The following is a 14,009-nucleotide window of genomic DNA, read 5'->3' as shown; positions in this document are numbered from 1 at the left end:
ACAGGATGCTGGACTAAATGGACTATTGGTCTGATCCAGTATGGCTATTTTTACGTTCTTATGACCATTTTATAGATACCAGTGCTCATACAATTGGTAATAATGCTTAAATTATCAACTGTGTGTGGTTCTTTGGTTCTTCTAATAGATGACACTAAAATGAGATGATGTTTGTTTTTTGCTGTAAGTGTGGTTCGTGTTGTAGACTAGAATGAGAAAGATCCACTTTTAGAGCGGGGGCACCCAGGGGTGGACTGAGGTGGGGGAATACATTGCTCTTTCCTCCTCTCCCTCCCTACCCCCCCCCCCCCCCCCAATGTGTCAGACTTCATGCATGAGAAGTCCCAGCGTCGGCAGCTGAAGGCATGCACTGACTTGTGCTTTAATGAAGTAGTGCAAGGAGGAGGGGAATGGTGACGCTGTATTTACAGTATTTGGCTGGTGGGGCCTCAGCATCCCCACCAGCAAAGGTAAAGGGGTGCTGAAGTTCTGGAGTGGGCCTGAGCCTAAAGTAGGGCGCCCTGCCCCCATGGCTGCGCCACTGTTTTACAGATATGTTGCTAGATTGTCCATGTTCTTCTGACCTTGGTGGGTCACTATTAACATTTCCAATATCTTAACCTTATACAAGGTCCCTCAAACATTTTTTTTTTAATTGAAAAGCTTTATTGGGTTATAAAAGGTTACAACAGAGTAGAAACTAAAAACATATCATAAATACAAGCACAATCTGCCCACCAGGCAGTCAACAATCACAACTAACTCCTCAAACATATTTTATGCTTATGCTTTCAACAGTGGTTTCAAATGTTAAGAGACTCTGGTGCGGTATTGTAGCTTACAAGAAAAGCACTCTACATTATCCAGTTTTTCTCAGCTCAGCTGAAAATGAGATGACCATAAAAGCAATTCAGTTTCATGGGAAAATACCTTCTGAATATACTTTTCTTTCAGAATTACTCTCCAAAGCTTCAAATAATGTGTGAGGCGATGGGTTACTTCTTTCAGACTGTTCATTTTCCATTGGAGGATATAAACCATTATGAATCTGTTCGGAAATGGGAAATTGAAAAAAGTTCCTTGGTCATTTTATTCATCAATGTATTATTGCCCAGGTAGGTTTTGAAAGCTATGATATTCACTAGTGATAACAGGCTAGTCATTTTTGAGTTACTGCACATATCTTCCTATAGGATAACTGTTTTATTTATGAAAAACCTTTACTGTATGCTGGTTTTTGATACATTGGTAGAGATAAGTTTCCCTGGTATTATGTCAAAGAGATAAGGGAAGCATAGTAACTGCATGAAATAAGGCCAAGAAATCAGATCTGCCAATGGGGAGCAATTTTAAAATGGAGATTTTCAGCCTGCTGTAGCTAATTCTTCTCTGCTCACTCTCCTAGCCAATCTTTCCATGCATGGAAAGGCAGGTACCAGCCACTGTCCCTATCCCCAGTGCTGGGAGACCTCTTTCCCTTCCACAGTCTTTGCTTCTGTCTCTTAACCTGTTTCGGCCTCACCGATGCCCCTCCCCCCATTCCTAATCAGCCTCTCCCTTGGCACACTTCAGCACTCCTTATCCTTCTTCCTATCTCTCCTGAGCTATAGAAATCAAAGATACTACACAGTCCCTCCCTACTCTATTAGAATTATCATTCCTTCTTGAGCTAGGTAACTAACTAAAAGAACTGAGCAGACTACTATGTATAAGAAGGGCTGCTCTTGCTCAGAAAGTTATGCAAGTTCTCAGCACTGGGAGAACTGTACTATCCTGGTGCCAATAAAAGCTGTCACCCACTTGCCTGATTAATCCTGCTGTCTACAAAGAGAAACCTATTACAGGTAAACTTTTATGCATACCAGTTATCTCCTGAATTCAGGAAATCACCTTTGACCAGTACAATTGTATGAGTGCACAAAAGCATCATTTGTTATCATGTGGCCCTCTTTTTATTTTACCAGGGATATCTTAATATCCAAACTTTGTAGGTCAATTTTTAGCTGTTTATTTGCTTACTGCAGCAGTAGTTTCTTTATAGCCATTTATGGAGTCAAACCTTTGCTTCTTCCTGAAGATTTCAGGACAGTTTTGCAGACTATAATGCTATCAATGCTAGATGGTCTTTATTGATCCATAAGTCAAATACCTGACATGGCCATGTTTTGAAATGTCTTTATCAAGGTAACTCAATGTGGTTTCATTACTCATCAATCCCGGTAGAAATGATACTCTTATCACTTATTAATGTACTTATTGTTATTCTTATTATTTCTCTATAGCAGTTGTCTCAAACTCGCGGCCTGGGGGCCACATGCGGCCCATCAGGTACTATTTTGAGGCCCTCGGTATGTTTATCATAATCACAAAAGTAAAATAAAACAGTTTCTTGATCATATGCCTCTTTAGCTATTAATTACAATATTATTATTAAGACTTAGCCAAAAGGAAAGATTTATAAACTATAAAGAGTTTTACTTCATGCAAAATTGTCATTTCTTTAATAAGACATTAACTATTTTTTTCTGAGGCCCTCCAAGTACCTACAAATCCAAAATGTGGCCCTGCAAAGGATTTGAGTTTGAGACCACTGCTCTATAGCATGTTTCTTAACTTGATGCGGAAAAGTGAAACAAGTGTAAACAAACTTCTTTATGGCTTAGCTTTTATATTAGTTCGTCCCCTCACCAATGCGTTTCATAATTCTTCCTCAGAGTCGGTGATACTAAAGTCAAAGAGAGATACCTATAGTTACTCCCAAAAGCCTGTCACAAAATATGTAAAAAATGTATAACATACCATGTACTCTTACCGCAATAGCATAACTGCTCTGCCTATCAAAACTGCCGCTGTATAGCCAAATATGACAGTGGTGTTCTCACAATGCTTTGAAATAGGGAACCCCTATTGACGTCATTCCCATATTGCATTGCGAATAGAGCTCGCAAAGACAAAACGGATACAAATGTCTTAACAATAAAAATATTAATAAGTGATGAGTATCAATTCTACCGGGCTCGATGAGGAATGAAACCACATTGAGTTATGCTACTTGGGTGGTAGTCTGAGGATCCCTGGGATACTCTATGCTGAATGTATGCTAACTGCCTGACTTAAAAGTAAACACAATGCTGTATTGGAATACATTTGGTGATTATTGAATGACTTATGCAAGGTCTATATAATATAACAGTCATTGGTGGTTTATGAATGTAAAACAATTATATAACAGTAATACACAGGCAATACACCAACTGATAGTAGTTCTGCATTTACTCCTAAAGCAAACTCAAGGCAAAACTGATTTTATACTTCATAAACCACCAACTAGAAATAGTTCTTCCAAAGACATGACAAAAAAGCATAGAAATATGTAGCCTTTAAAAAGACCAAAAAAAACCCAACAACAAGGCAGACAACTCCATGTTTTTAATGTTAGCACCTAGACATCTTGTAAGGAACCATTGCTTGTCACTATCTTTCTTACATTTATATGTTTTTTTCCTTTTATATATTTTTTCATGTATATATTTTCTTGCTTTATTATCTACCTAAGTAAAATCCCAAGCTAAGTACAATTTTTCATTAAAGGTTAAAGGTTCCTATAAGGGATATATATATATGAACACAAATGCATATAGACGAATACAAAATAAGATAATAAAGAAGTATACAAATATTAAACTTTAAAAATAGCTAAAAAAGAGGGTTTAGACAAGTGATAGCCCGCATTAAGTTGACTTGCCAAGACAAGTTCTAATAACAAGCTGTGGACGCTTGAGGTATTTTTTCCTTCATAGAAAATACCCAGCATTGCATTAAAATAAAATAATATAGAATGCAAAACTGAGTTGTGCCGATCAGCTCAATCCTGCACCAATCCATATACAGTAGGGTTGTTGGTCTATAACTTATTATTTGGAGGAGAATATTAGACAACTCCATGTCACATACACAGTAGAGAGAAAGTGGGGAAGGAACCAAACACATCAACCTGGGATAAAGTAGAGTTTATTAAATACAGTCAACTGTTTAAAAACACTCATGGTATGAAGGCCAATTTGTCTTTGCAGACCCTTGTCTGAGGGTTTTTTGGCCAATGTTAACCAGCTAAGTCTATATTCAGTGTTGGCTGGTTACGTTAATAGTGGCCAAAGAAAGGCTTGATATTTTTGCAGCCTGATTTAGCTGCTAAACTTAGCTAGCCAGTGCTTAAATATTCCTGACATAGTTGGCTAGCTTCTAACTGTGAATATTCACAGGAAATAACCGGCTATCTCCTCATGAATATTAGCAGTTAGCTGGCCAAATGCTATTTCAATGGCCAGAAATGGCTCCTGACTGATTAAATAACACTGAATAGCAGGGGGATAGTGCTTAACAATAAAAGTTTGGGGTAGCTGGAATATTGCAAGGAGGTGTGGGCCGTGAGGGGAATGTTACTACATGTTGCTAGCAGAGGGGAGACTAACTACTGTAACAATCGCATTCTGACAATCTAAATAAGAATTTCTGATTTAGCTGTTTGGTGGAGGACTACAGGGAAGCTTTCTTTAAAAACATTGAAGCAAAACCCCGACTAATTTATCACAGAATGAAGGATGGAGAACCCAGCTCAGATCTTGTGCAGCAGCTATTGGAATGGGACATGAATAAAACCAACAAAACTAAGGTCAGCTACAGGTAGAAGCTGTTTTATGACTAATGTGTGTAGAAAATAGAATATCTGTGTTAAACTGCTGCCTGGACTTGGCATCTGTTTTATCTAAACAGGCAGCATGGCAACCAAGAAAAAGATTGAAAAATGACTAGAAGTTATGTTTATTTTTACTCAGATTCCATGTTCCAAAAGCAATGGCCCCTTAAGTAAAGGACATTGTTGCTAGAGTAGTTGTCAGCTTCAGTAGATCCTCTGATCTTGTGCAGAGGATATCTGATCTGTGTTGCGGGCTGTTCTCTAGCAGCAGAATTCTCTGCCACAAGGATTTCACTTCATCATAGCGCAGGGGTGTCCAAAGTCAGTCCATGAGGACTGCAAACAGCACTAGTTTTCAAGTAACCCTTCAAGAATATGTGTGAGAGGAATTTGAATGCAATTGAGCAGTGCATGCAAATAAAAATCATGCTTTTTGATTCTGTCAGTTCCTGTGCAAGGAGGTGAATATCGAAGTTAGGTCTGGAGCTCCGTTCAGTAACTTCTCCCATGTTACTGCATTATGATAAAAATGTGCAATTATAATGTGTAAAGTGGAATTGGAGCCCCGTCCAGCTAGAAGCCTCTGGCGATGCTTTTATTGCGAAACACAGTTCTATGTAGAGCTGGAATAACAGACTGCCATGCAGCGAGAATATAATATTCAGCAGTGGACTCGAGACAGTGGGTCATGGTCAACCCAGCCTTATCAATCTATCTAGGAAGAGAGACAGCTGCTGGAAAACCATCCAAAAAACACAAAGGGTGTTTACGAACTGGTATTTGGAGGACTGTGAATCGAGACTTGCATGGGAAAGTGAAGAGAGGGGTGGGGGATTTGTTGGTACTAAATGTGATATGAAGTGTTTATATTCATATTTGTAATATTAAAAAAAATTATTTCAATATTAACTTATAATGATTATATGATTTGTAATTTTAAATGTGAAAGTATTTGTGCAGTAGTAGCTTCCTTATTATTAAGAGATGCATATTGATTAGGGATATCCTGAAAACCAGATTTCTTTTCTGCTCTTGACTGGACCTTTACACCTCTTGCCATAAAAAGAACACCACTGAACAGATGTCATGGCTCAGTTGCAACTTTGCAGGCTTGGCATGTTTTCTAAGCCAGCTGGGGTTGGAGTCGGAGATATTTATCCCCTGTTGTGGGGGAAGGTTGATTATTGAGAGCAGTTTGATGTACAATTGTACATGCCAATAGCAGACTTATATGACTGATGCTCTTCTTGACTAGTATAGAACAACTCTGGCATGAGGGATGCAGATTTTTGGAGCAATTTTCAAACTGTCCGTACTAGGGAAAAGAACGCAAATACTTTTAATTTGTGGGCTTTGCATCAGTTTTCAAATGGAAGGTATGCACATACTTTCATTTTAAAAATTGTTACTGGTAGAAATTAATATTTTGTGTAGGTAGAAGTTTGCTGGAAAGTTATATCTGAAGATTGAGCATATCGTGTACATGCATACTTTTCCTTCCTCAACTTACATGGCCCTGGAAATGCCTTTCTCCATATGGTGAAAAATGCACATGCCATAGGCAGCAGAATGGGGTAGGCCAGCAATATTTTTCTCAACAAAGCATCAGCAAGTAGAGGGCTTCAAGGTGGGACTAGAGAATGGTTTGTTTGGCTCCTCCAGTGTGTGGAACAGTATGTTTCCAAGTTTATTTAAAAATTTGTTAAACCGCCTATACAAAGTTTCTAAGCGGTGTAAATAAAATTTTGGTTTAGACATATACAATTTTCATAGGATTTAAATAACACTCAGACAAACAAGACGGGTACAATAGGTAAAGGACAGAACTACATTAGAGAAGAGAAAAGTAGCAAATAAGGTAAAAAATAGAAGGTAAGGGATAAAAATGAGAGAAGCTCACAGGGCGTCCTTAACCAAGATCTCTTAATGCCGTACCATGTAAATTTCCTACATTTACCGTACATGACACCTCTGTGTCTTTCACTCTGTCTTACTCCCACTCAACTTGTATCCTCCCTCTCCACTTGTACGTGATGATACCACTGTAATTATTCTTCGCTGATTTTCCAGCTCTTCTTGTTGTAAACCGCCTCAAACTACCATGGCTTTGGCGGTATATAAGAATAAAAATTATTATTATTATTAATAGGATGATTATTTGCTGAAGGTGTCGTTGAATAAGAATGTCTTTAATTTTGATTTAAATCGAGTCAAGGACGTTTCTTCCCTTAATTAAAGGGCTGGCGTTCCATAGGGAGGGTGATGTTACAGAAAATATAGATGTGCACATTGTGTTGATATGATTTATAGATGGAATACATAGGAGATGTTGTGAAGCTGATTGGAGTGATCTGGAAGAGGTGTAAGGGATAAGATATCTGTTTATGAACCCGGACAGTGTACTCTTCTTTGCATTAAGGGTAGCCAGTTTTCAGATAGCTAATTTACACAGATAAAATACTTTTTATCTGCACAAATTGTTTTGAAAATTAGCCTTGTACCTTATACATCTAAGAGTTGTTAGGATTGTTTAATGAATGAATGTTTTGCTGACACTTCCATTTTAGATCATAGACCATGATGGAGAACCTGAGGAAGGAGCATTTAAAACCTACAGCCATGTGGAAAAGATCATTAAACAGGTAAAGGGTAAAGAGTTATGGATTTGATTTACCACCGTTCGGTAGGACAACCAAAGCCGCTTACATTTATTATACAACATGCAGGTGTTTTTTATGCCCCAGTGTGTTCACAATTTAAGGGAGGGGGGTTCAGGTATTTTATCATTATGAAAATAGTTATCAGTTGGGAACAGAGATCAGGGATGTGGCCAGCATCAAAACAGTGGCTGAAAAGGCTGTTTGTTCTGCTTTTGAAGCTGGTCAGCAACTTCTGTAACTGGGCAGACCTCGACAAATTTTCATTAATTCTAGGAAACAGCTGAAAAGTTTAGGAGCCAGTAAATGAAGCCTCCATTGTATCTCTTTCCCCACCTCTCCAACATTGTCCTCAATTTAAAAAAAAAATGGGGGGAGGATATCCTCTAACAGATCAGCAGTAGCTTTTTTTAAAGTGATTTATTAAGGCTGTTTTTCCATTCTGTATCTATGGGCAAAGAAACTTTACTAAATCAGTCCCTTTGCAAATCACTGGCAGAAGCCAGCAAACTCTTTCCCAAAGCATGCTGTCACCTGTGTGACAGCACCCCCTTGATTGGTGAAGCAAAAATGCAATTGCCTCACATATCATATCATAACATAAGAATTTATTTCTAAACCGCAGTTACCGTAAAGTTCAATATGGTTTACAAAAGATTAGCTACAAGACATAATTCAAAAAGATGAATATATTAATATTAAGAATCAAGAAACTTAGAGAACAAGAAAGTCTTAAGTTGTTTCCTATAGTGAAGATAAGAAATAGATGAAGATAAGAGCCGCTTAAAATTTTTGTCCCATAATGCAATCTGAAAAGAGAGAGTTTTATCATGATATCTTTTATACCTACAGCCCTTGAATGGTGGAAGAACAAAGAAAGCTTTAGTAGTACGTGAATAGTATGTAGAGGAATAACAAAACAAGTCTTATCATGTAGGAAGGGGCCAGACCCATCAGTACTTTATAATAAAGTCATCCCAATTTAAAAAAAATTCATGCCTCCACAGGCAACCAGTGCAGTTCACGATAGCAATGTATGATGTGGTCATATTTCCTTAGTCAATAAATGAGCCTAACTGCAGTGTTTTGGATTATTCGTAATGTCATTAGATTTTTCTTAGTATTACAATAATCCAAATGACTGAGAACCAAGAATCCTAAAAGCTGAAAATCAAAATAATTTCTGAGTGTACGGACTTTCCACAACATACTGAATGAAGCCCTTACAGACTGCTATATCTAACTGGCTCCACATGGTAAGATTCTGATCCAAAGTAACCCCTAAAATTTTTATTGTTGATTGAATAGGATAATGGAGACACGAAAAAAAAATTTTGTTTTATCAGAATTAACTTTAAGTCTAAATTCTAACATCCAATCTTCCATCACACTAAATATTTTTTCTATGATATGAATGATATTTGAGATAATTGATGCACATGGTATGATGATTGTGATATCATCTGCATAACTAGAAAATTTTCCAACCCCAAATTTTCCAACCTAGTTCCAAGTGAGGAAAGATAAACATTAAAGATGAGAAGAGAAAGTGACGAACCCTGTGGAACACCACATGGATTTTTCTATTTCTCTGAGGTCACATTCTCCACATGTACTTGATAAGAACGTGACAGAAGAAATCCCCGAAACCATTCTTGGACCTTGTCACGTATTCCGATCGAGTCCAAAACTTCTAACAATTTGGTGTGGTCCACTAGATCAAAGGCGCAACTTAAATCAAATTGCAAGACAAGGGCATTGCTTCCTTTGCAGTCCACACCAGTGTCTCTCTCAACCAGACATGCATCCCCCCCCACCCCCTAGCATCTCTCCTCTTGCTCATATCCCTTAGCCTTCACCTAATCTCTCACTCTCTCAGCATTTCTGCCCCTAGCCTTCGCCCAGTCTCTCTCTTGCTTCATGCTGCCATCCTCTCCAGCCTTCACGCAATCTTTCCTTTCCTTTCACTTTCATGACAGTAACTCCCTGACAACTAATGTGCCTGGTAGTTTGCCAACTATTACCCTTACTTACTGTTTGTCTTAGCTAATAAACGTGCATCTAATGAAGCAAAACCAAGCTGTACCAGAAAAGAATGAAAATGCCATTAGAAATTAAGTTTCATTGCAACCCAGAAAACCACATGAGAATAGCCATGCTTGGTCAGACTAATGGTCCATCTAACCCAGTATCCTGCTTCAAACAGTGACCAATCCAGGTCACAAGTGCTTGGCAGAATCCCAAATAGTTGCCAGATTCTGTGCTACTAATCCCAGGGAAGCAATGGTTTCCCCATGTCTAACTCAAGAGCAAACTATGGACTTTTCCTCTAGGAACTTGTCCAAACCTGTTTTTAAACTCAGATACGTTATCCACTGTTACCACATCCTCTGGTAAAAAGTTCCAGAGCTTAACTATTCGTTGAGTGAAAAAATATTTCCTCTTATTTGTTTTAAAAGTATTACCATGTAACCTGATCTCGATTGTTGGGAAAATAATAATTATTATTTTATTCTTATATACCGCCATACTGAAAAAGTTCTAGGCGGTTCACAACAAGGTGAGCTAATACATGGGATACAGATAAAATACAAATTAGAATAATGGACTTAAAAACAGATAAAGACAGAAAGCATTTACAATATAATGCAGAAAATACCGGCTTGGCAGAGAAAGAAGTAATACATAGAACAGTTAAAATACATCAAGTTGAATATAAGGAAATTGATTGAAAAAATGAAGCAGAATGCATTAAGATACCAGCCTATCAAAGAGTTGAGTCTTTAACAATTTTCTAAAATCAAGATAGGAAGAGACCTCTAACATAATTTTTCCAAACCATACAATCAATTTAGCGGCTTGAAATGAGAGGGTTCTCTCAAGGAACTTCTTATAATGACAGGATTTTATGGAGGGATATGAAAACAATTGCACTCTATGGGTGGTCTTTTTGGCGTGACTCAAAGAAAAATGAATAAGTAATGTATACAGCAGACCTTTGTACTGTTATGCTATCACTTGTGTTCTCCACAAACAGTACTTCATAGCATATTCATTTATAATTTTTACTTATTCATTGGTCTTCAGAAGTGCCAGTATTAGCCAATTGGTTTGAGTGGCCAAATTGTGGCCCTAGCCTCCTCATCAGACCGTTATGTTTTATATAAAGTGCTTTAGTGCATTAGTGCTTCTATACTTCAGTGCTTGAGTAAATTTCAACTTATCTTTTTTCTGCATTTTCTGAGTTTTCCCTTTGTCAATAGTTATCGGGAAGGGACCTGTCATTCTGACATGTTTCGCCCGAAGGCTGTATCAAGAAAAAGTCCCCCCTTTTGCTTTAGCTCCACACCATCCCGATCATTGGAAATTTTGTGACATTTTTAAATTTTTATCTTGCCGGGTTCACAGTGCTATTAATATCTTTTAAACTTAAAACTGCAACCTGTTACAAAACATATCAGTGTGGGGTGGTGGGGTTCAGATGTGTTTTGTATTCTGATATGTTTACTACAGATTGCAGTTTTATGTTTAAAGGACATTTCTAGTACAAAAGGCATTCGAGTCTTAAACCAGTGGTTTATTCACCTTAGTTGCGAGTTTTATAGAAGGAATCATCGATATTTTTTCCTCAGCTCCACTTCCTGCCTCAGTGGTCTGTGCTGTAGCTTCTTAGTTTTTTCTTTCTACATGGCGGGATCTTTCTGCTCTGCTCTGGATGTTGGTTTATTATTTTGGGGTTTTTATCCAGATTTTGAGACTTCTCAGTGCTCCAGAGGTTCCCAGTTTGACTGGGGCAGCACTGCCTGGGAGAAGACACAGACTTTCTTGGCTGAGGTCTGCAGCCAACTCTTTTACAGAACACCTACCTAACCAGCCTGCATGGAGTCTTTTGGTGGCTTGGGGACTGTTTTCCTGGGAGCAAGGCTCGCTTCGCTTGAGCATAGGCTATGTAACCCCGTGTCAGTCCTGAGGGCTCTATCGGGTGCCGGTTGTGTTCCCCCCCCCTCACCCCCTGATGATGCATATAGAGCTGTGGGGGTCTGGTGTCTCAGGCTCTCTTAGGGTCTGACAGGCAGCCGAAGATACAATAATCTGGATCCCTTTTACTGCTTATCTGAGGCAGAAGTCTTCTCCATTCCGCAACTGCTGTCTTCAGCTGAAGCAGGCACAGCACCAATAGTACTGTAAGTACACTCCATTGGAGTCTATGGGAAACATCGGGAGGGGGGGGATTCTCTATTTGCAATTTGAGAGGTTTCTGTGGCCATAATTTGGGTCCCCTACCTCTAAAAATCCCTTTTCTGAAATTTTTGTGTGTTTATATAGCTCTCCTGGGCCATTTTTTGGTGCTAAAATGCTGCTGCAGCAGCCATCTTGGATTTCCCAATTTTGCTTTAAAAGCCTGTATCTGCCTCAAAACACCTTGATTTTGATTAAAATCATTATAGATGGACTTCTCAGGCTGTGTTACCTCTAATTCATGCCAGATTTGCGCTGGATGGCCGGCTGAAGAGCATACATATTCTACTTGCCTCAGGGCACATGAGAGGGACGGACTTAGCCCCATCTCTTTTCTCTAGGGCAATGAGGTGGCTCAGTTTTGGGTTCAAAAATCCCCATTACAGCCCTCAGATAGTGTCTTGGCATCTTCTGCAAGCGCAAATGCGCAGATGCCTGTGGATCCACATGGAGACCGGAAGAGTCCCTGCAGGGGTCCTAAGGGCACCATGTTCAGATCCTTACCCCCAATTTTGCAAGTCTCATGTTTCAGACCTATCTGCATTATAGGGGTCGTTCTGTACCGTCTGCGGATTCAACGCAGATTGGTTTACCATCACAGAGCAAAAGTTCTCCAGATGAAGATTCCCTTACAAGGATCAGAAGTCCAGTATAAAAAGGAATGAGATGACTGGAGATCTGTATCCATGCCTTTACTTCCTCACAGTGAAGCTTCAGTTTTTGAGGAGATAGGTCTTAGACTGGGGCCACCAGCCTAGAGTCTGTGGCAGCACTTGACCAGGGGGAAGACCCAACTGTGTGCTTCATTTTTGAAATGGCAGTTTGGTTGAAGGTCATTACCAAATCCTTGTAGGTGTTGAAGTTTGAATCCTGTAGACCTCTGCTGCTCAGCTTTCTGTTAAATGCAGCTCTAAGGCTCAGACCAAATTTTTCCCTTTGCATCCTGGCATCACTAAGATGCTAACGGAGCATTGGGAGGCACCAGAGGGCCTCCTGTGGGTTGCCAGGGCTATGGACAAGTTGTAACGGATGGCTCCTGATTTTTAACAGCTGTTTGCTCCACCTAGGATGGGTGGGGGGCACATGTTACTAAATGTACTTCTCTGCCTAGTGAAAGTGGAGTGATTTTAAAGGATGCACAAGACTGCAGGGTGAACAGTGCTTAAGGGAAAGTTTGAGGCCTTGGCTTTTGAGTCTCAAGGCAATGGCCGCGTCTTCATTGTTGCCCGCGCCTGTCATAATGTATTGCATTGAGCCCATCAATGGAGGGTTACGCTTAGCCCTAGTTGCTAATTTCAGGGGTGGATTATGTAGCAGATGCTCTATATGACATATTCAGGGTCATGAGCCAGGTGTCTGCTTATTCAGTCTCCGACTGTAGAATGTTCTGAATCTCAGTGGGTGGGAGATTCAGCTTCCAGGCTTCCTTTCAAGGTCCAAATCCTCTTTGGCAAGGGATTAGATGGTTTTATGGCCAGTGGGGTAGATTATAGGCCTAAGTCTTTGCCAGACAGTAGACCATGAGTCCCTGGATGGGTGAGGGCATAGTTCCTTTTGTGGTTCTTAATGGTTTCGTCAGTCTTCATTGGGGTCCTCTGCTCACAGTTCGTACCAAGGCTCTTGGTAGAGGTTTGGAGACTCCATTCTAGCTCAACCCTTTGGATCTCATCTCACAGCTGCCTCCAAGAAGTCATAATGACTCCAGGACAGTAGATGAACTCACGTCGATGGGAGGGAGTTTGTTGGCTTACTGGGAGGCTTGGACAGGGATTATTAAAGTTTCCAAGTTTTATTAAAATTTGTTGAAACGCCTATCATAAATTCTAAGCATTTTACAATGTTAAAAACAAGGGGGAGACTTACAAGGGCATATCAACAAGACAGATTAGGGACTGGAAACGAAAACAATGGGTAAGTATTGATGAAATACAATAATTACAAGAAAAGCAAACATATAAAGGGAAGGACACAAGGAGGGGGAGGGAGAAGGTCCTCTTTGAAAGAGGCTGAAACTGAAGAGTATGCAGAAAAAATAGGAGTGGAGAGGAAAATGTTATTACTCAAAAGCGTCTTTGAAAAGGAAACACTTTAGTCCACCTTTGAAATTATCTAATTTTTTTTGGCCCTCAGGTTTTAAGCGAGATTGGCAGCTGCTTGCCATGGGTGATGTAAGTTGCGGAAATGGCCATTCGAATCCATTGAGTGATCGAGGACTTGGACGCCAGCCTACCATAGCAAGGCGCAGCAGTGAGAACAAAAAGGTGTTCAGACAGCCTGAACTCTTTAGTCCTTTCCAAATAATGGAGTAAGATTCTCCTGACATCCAATTTGAATAAGGTCTGATCTTTACATTCTGAACCTATTGGTTGAAATGCAGGCAACCTAACCTCCTGGTTGACATAAAAAAGTTGAGACCA

At 39.6% G+C, this 14,009-nt stretch overlaps 1 protein-coding gene across 5 annotated transcripts in view; it reads left to right on the top strand.

The window, feature by feature from the left end:
* NPHP3 (nephrocystin 3) overlaps positions 1-14,009 on the top strand; it is a 267,264-nt gene that overhangs the window by 29,686 nt on the left and 223,569 nt on the right. For all 5 annotated transcript variants that reach the window (XR_004538010.1, XM_033929971.1, XM_033929970.1 and 2 more), the window contains exons 7-9: positions 955-1,115; positions 4,522-4,672; positions 7,264-7,338. Coding sequence is in view for 4 of the 5 variants with exons in the window: in XM_033929971.1 (XP_033785862.1) it covers positions 955-1,115; positions 4,522-4,672; positions 7,264-7,338 (387 nt within the window). In the remaining variant the exon portion in view is untranslated. The remainder of the gene's footprint in view (positions 1-954; positions 1,116-4,521; positions 4,673-7,263; positions 7,339-14,009) is intronic.

This window comes from Geotrypetes seraphini, chromosome 2 (assembly GCF_902459505.1).
Source record: "Geotrypetes seraphini chromosome 2, aGeoSer1.1, whole genome shotgun sequence".
Lineage (NCBI taxonomy): Eukaryota > Metazoa > Chordata > Amphibia > Gymnophiona > Dermophiidae > Geotrypetes > Geotrypetes seraphini.
This window is presented reverse-complemented; position numbering and strand designations above follow the sequence as displayed.